Here is a 4,974-nt window from a genome sequence, read left to right as displayed (position 1 = left end):
CCCCACGTTCACCAGTGATGGTAGATACGTAGGCGTCTCCATCGGTTGCCCATGGCGGAAGCCATGGCCCCAGGAAAGTGTGAATCCTGTTTATGGGAGATGGCCACCCACCACCAGACCCTGGGGCCTCACTGCTCCTCCCTCTGCCCTTCCCTCCCAGCCCTCGCGCCTCCCTGGGTCCTGCCCCTGCCCCCAGCCTGCTGGCCTCCCTGGCCCTCAGAACCGGGCCAACCTGATACAGGCCCCAGAGGCTGCCCTCACAGAGGTGGGATGGGATCCCCAACTCAACTCCTTACCCAACTCATATGGTGGCTCTGGGGCCTCAGAGGCCTCCTCTGGGAAATGAGATTGATAGGAGTGACGTCCACAGGTCCTCCAGCTCTGATATTCGTAACTGAATCTTAGCGTCAAAGAGCCTGGAGCAGAGCGGTTCTGTTCCACTCTTGCCCTCGCCGAAGACAGCAGCTGAAAACATTCTGCAGAGTGACCATCCTGCCTTCCTCCCCGTGTTCCTCCCGCCCCCCGTGGGTGCTGTCCAACTACCTCCTCTGGCCCCCAGCTGCTGCACCTGACCGCAAGGCGGGGCTGGCTTTAGACTGACTCTCAAACTGTCACAAATCCCCCAAACGCACCCTTGGCGCGTGCTGTCCTCTGCCCGAAACACCTTTCCTGTCTTGTTTCTTGGTGTACCCTTGCTCTTCCCCCAAGACCCAGCCCCAAGGCCCCCTCCTCCGGGAAGCCCTCCTTTTCTTCCCTTGCCAGGCAGCCAGTCTCAGGCTTCTCTGGCCACTCTCGTCCCACTGACTGGCAATGATAAGGGACGCGGAATGGACAAAGCAGACAGGCAGGTGGATAGGTACCAGGTACCTAGGGGAGGAAAGGGCAACTGGCCCTGGGAAGGAGCCCATGCTTACAGATGCTATTCAAGTAGCTGAGAAATAATTACTCCTGGCAGCTCTTGGGCAACAAGGACACAGCTTGCTTATTACAAAATATCCTTTATTGATAAAATAGCTCAGACTTAAAAAAAAAAAAAAAATACCTGCATATCACAACAAGGGGGCCACAGGCAATAATTGCAGGAGTCTCCCGGGACACACGCAAGACCAGTCAGCAGATGTCACAAGTCAGCCACTCCCCTGGGCCCAGCCTCCCCAGCCTCACCCCAAGGCAATGCCCTGGCCTCACAATGAGATTGTAAGAAGGAGCTAGACAGCCCCTCTCCCCAGAAAGGACTCTCTTTGGTCTCCATTCTCTCCACCCCAGAAAGCTCTCCAAATCCGGCCGGGCCCCTCAGAGTGCCAACAGTGCCTTGGCTGCTCAGCCCTACCCCCCATGCTAGATGCCCGCTGGCTTAATGCTGAAGCCAGGAGCTCCTTGGAGAAGACTGGAAAACATCCTTCCAATGCTCCCAAGTCTTCTGGGTGCTAGGTCCTGGGGTTGGGGAGAGAACCAGGAGAGGAGAGGCCCCTGGAGCCTCATCAGTGGGGTGAAGCAACATGGCTGGGTCAGAGATGGCCAGCCGGCCCCCACCCAAGGTAGGATCAGTTACACATCACAGGGACCCACGTGGGGCTTGGAGAACCGCCTGGGCGCTCTGGTGGAAGGCTCCTGAAGGAGTCCACAGGGCCCTCACTCACCCGTTCCAGCCCCAGCGCCTGCCTGGGGGCTCTGTCACCCACCACAGACTCTCATCTCAGATTGTTCTGATGGGGTGGGTATTTTTAGCCATCTTGGGGAAACAATTTGCCTGCTTGATGACAAAAGACTTGTCCCCCGTTGTGGGGGGGGGGGGGCCAAGCCACCGAAAACCCTCTCGGTGTCGCGGGTGAAATGTCGAGGAGCTGTCATGCAGCATAACAACTAAACCCTTGCAGGCACAAGAAGGTGATCTCGAAGAAATCCTTTAACTGAAATAGTTGGTTCTCTCTACCATTCCCCACTTCCAGTTTGGGGTAAGAATTCCCGCACCCCAGGCACAGAACAAAAGTCTACAGGAAGACAGGTGGTGGTAAACACAGAGAAAGGGGATTTTTATATCTCCAAATAATCATATTTTCTGGTTCTCTAGTGCGTTCCCCTACGGAGCTCAAAGCTTTCCGCAAAGCCTTTCATCTCCCTGCAGCAAGTAGGCAGCATGCCATTGTCGCCAGGTTTTTGCAGGGGGTGAATGCTAGTGATCAGGGATCTCCCATCGAGGCAGAGGCCAGACCTCCAGACCACCCCACCAAGGCGAGGCCTCTGCTGGCACACACACCCGCCTGCCAGAGGGGTGCCAGGTAAGGAAAACGATTCCAGAGAAGGTTCTGGCCTTTAAAGGAGCTACAAATCTAAAGGTAGGGGGAAAGGGAAGAAGGACCAGAAACAGTGCCAGGCCGTTAACTCCCCACCCAGTGCCTGATGGGGACCATGGGCGCCCAACGTGGATCCCTCGTTTCTGCCTCTTCCTCCTCAGCAGCGGGTCCTCCTGGGAAAAGTGGAAGGCTGGCTTCCTGCTCTTTACCCGGGGAAGATGAGAAACAAAAACGCCAAAAGCAAGTGACCAGCCAGGGAACAAAGGGTCCTTAAGGAAGGAAAGCCCACCCATGGGCTTGCAGGGGTCCAGGGTATTGGGAGAGAAGTGCTCTATCTGGCCCAGCCTTGGCTATGTTCAGGAAGGTCCAAGCCTCATCCGTGGGCCTGTGTTCACGGGGGTAGAGAAGATGTCCCCCCACAGCCAAGCCAGCAATCGGAGGCCTCAGCTGGACCCCTGTGAACAGCACCCCTGCCCCTCCCAGGGGGGCTCCCAGGATGAAGCCTGCAGGACCCAGGCAGGGACCAGGAAGCCCCAGGGAGGTGGCCACATAAAATAGGGCAAGAATCAGGGTGGCCCTGGTGCCGCCTGGCACCAACCCCACACGGGTGGCGGGCAGGTGGCTCACCATGCCGTCTGGGTCCACTGGCGGCAGAGGATCCTCCGGAAGGCACGGCGAAAGTCCTGGTTAAAGATAGTATAGATAACAGGGTTCAGCGAGCTGTTGCAGTAGCCGATCCAGAAGAAGAACTGGAAGAGGCCATGGGGCACCTTGCAGTGCTGTGGGCAGATGGCACCCAGGCTGTAGCTGAAGAAGAAGGGGAACCAGCAGAGCACAAAAACGCCGATGACCACGGCCAGCACAAAGGTGAACCGCTTCTCCCGAGTCAGCTGCGCCCGCCGCCGCCACCACTGCCCGCTCGAGGTGCCCACGCCCCTGCCCAGGAGCACCTGGCCACGTAGAGTTGCCAGCACCCGGGACCCCTGTGGCTGCTGCAGGGGTGGGCTACAGGCGGAGGCAGGAGATGCTGGCAAGGCCTGAGGCTCACACTCTTCCTCCTCCTCCTCAGCTTCTTCCTCTGGAGATGCCCCACAAACGCCTTCCTTCCGACCCTGGCCTGAGTTGGGAAGGGCCGACCAGCTGGGTGGCAGGGCAGGGGTCGCAGGATCTTCAGGGGTCTCCCCCTCCTCCTTCTCCCCAGTGGGCTTGGAGTGACCATTGGCCTCTCCAGAAGCAGCCAGAGAGGCCAGGGTTGGCATTTTGGTTGAAGTTCCAGTAGGGACGGGGCGGGGCTGCTTAGACTCACCCTCCCTAGGGCGGCCCTTGGCCCTGGGACCTCTGCGGTGGCTGCGCTTGGCGATCAGGTAGATGCGCAGGTAGACCAGGATCATGATGAGGCAGGGTGCGAAGAAAGATCCGATGCTAGAGGCCAGGATGTACCAGGCCTCTTGGTTAAGTTTGCACTGCGGGCGCCCACGAGGCTGGGGCCCCTGGTCGCCCTTGTAGATAAGCGGCGGCAGGGAGATGACAGCTGCGATGAGCCACACGGTGAGGATGATGCACTTGATGCGGCGTGGGGTGCGCTTGGAGTTGTACTCCAGCGCCCGACTCACGGCCCAGTACCTGTCCAGGCTGATGGCGCACAGGTGCACGATGGACGAGGTACAGAAGAGCACGTCGAGCGCCAAGTACACCTCACACCACGTGCGCCGGAAGTACCAGTAGCCCAGCAGCTCGTTGGCCAGCGAGAAAGGGATGATGAGCGTGGCCACCAGGATGTCGGCGGCGGCCAGCGACACTAGGAACAGGTTCTGCGGGGCGCGCAGCGAGCGACTCGTCAACACAGCCAAGATGACCAGCGCGTTGCCAAAGATGGTGAAAAGGATGAGGAACGTGATGACCGCCGCGATGGCCGCGGTGGCCTGCACCGAGTAGGGCTCCTGGTGGTCCATGACGGGGCGGGACGCGGCCAGAGGGGTCGCTGCTCGCCCAGAGCGTGCTCAGCCGGAGGCGGTACTGTCCTGCGCAGCTAGGCTAGAAGGGGGGATCGACCCCCTGGCGGCGCACAAGGCGCTGGAGCCTCATGGCCAGGCCGAACCGGGCCAAGGAGACGGAGGGATGCCTGGGGCCAGCCACCGCCCTCCTACATCCTCTTCCACCGACACCCGGCGTCCCTGCCGTCCTCTCCAGAGAAGTTTTCCAAGTTGTCCCGCTGCCGTCCCCGCCCCGCCCGGGACCGGGGGAAAGTTGCGCCCTCCCGCTACGAAGCTGCTGGACGCACGCTGGGACCCGGGACCCGGCAGGCCCGGCGTTGGGGCGGGGGGCGCGCCACCGGTTCTCGGAGGAGGCGCAGCAGCCGAGGCGCCCGTTCCGCTCGCTGGCTCTGGCCGGGAGCCGCGCCTGCAAGCAGCCCGCCGCGGCAGGGGAATGGGAGGAGAGCGAGCGCGCCGGAGGAGGGAGGAGACTGGAGGCGGGAGTAGGAGGAGGGGAGGGAGGCGGGGCGGGCGGCTGACCACGGGTGGGTGGAAGGTGCGCCTGGCGCGAGGACCGGCCGGCAGCAGCCTGCCCTCCTCGAGGGCCTCCGCCCTGGCGCTCCTACCCCTTTTCCTCCTGGCCTCCGCGCCACGGAAGGCCAGAGATCCGCGTCTGGGGTCTTCGGGACTCCGGGAAGGACGTTTGC

General features: G+C 61.1%; 1 protein-coding gene across 1 annotated transcript; it reads right to left on the bottom strand.

The window, feature by feature from the left end:
• Nucleotides 1–844: 844 nt before the first annotated feature.
• Nucleotides 845–4,715, bottom strand: ADRA2B (adrenoceptor alpha 2B). Its single transcript, XM_060653930.3, has one exon. The coding sequence runs from the start codon at nt 4,244–4,246 to the stop codon at nt 2,918–2,920; it is 1,329 nt and encodes a 442-aa protein (XP_060509913.1). The 5' UTR covers nt 4,247–4,715; the 3' UTR covers nt 845–2,917.
• Between the last annotated feature and the right edge of the window lie 259 nt (nt 4,716–4,974).

This window comes from Panthera onca, chromosome A3 (assembly GCF_046562875.1).
Source record: "Panthera onca isolate mPanOnc1 chromosome A3, mPanOnc1 haplotype 2, whole genome shotgun sequence".
NCBI classification, from domain to species: Eukaryota; Metazoa; Chordata; class Mammalia; order Carnivora; family Felidae; genus Panthera; species Panthera onca.
This window is presented reverse-complemented; position numbering and strand designations above follow the sequence as displayed.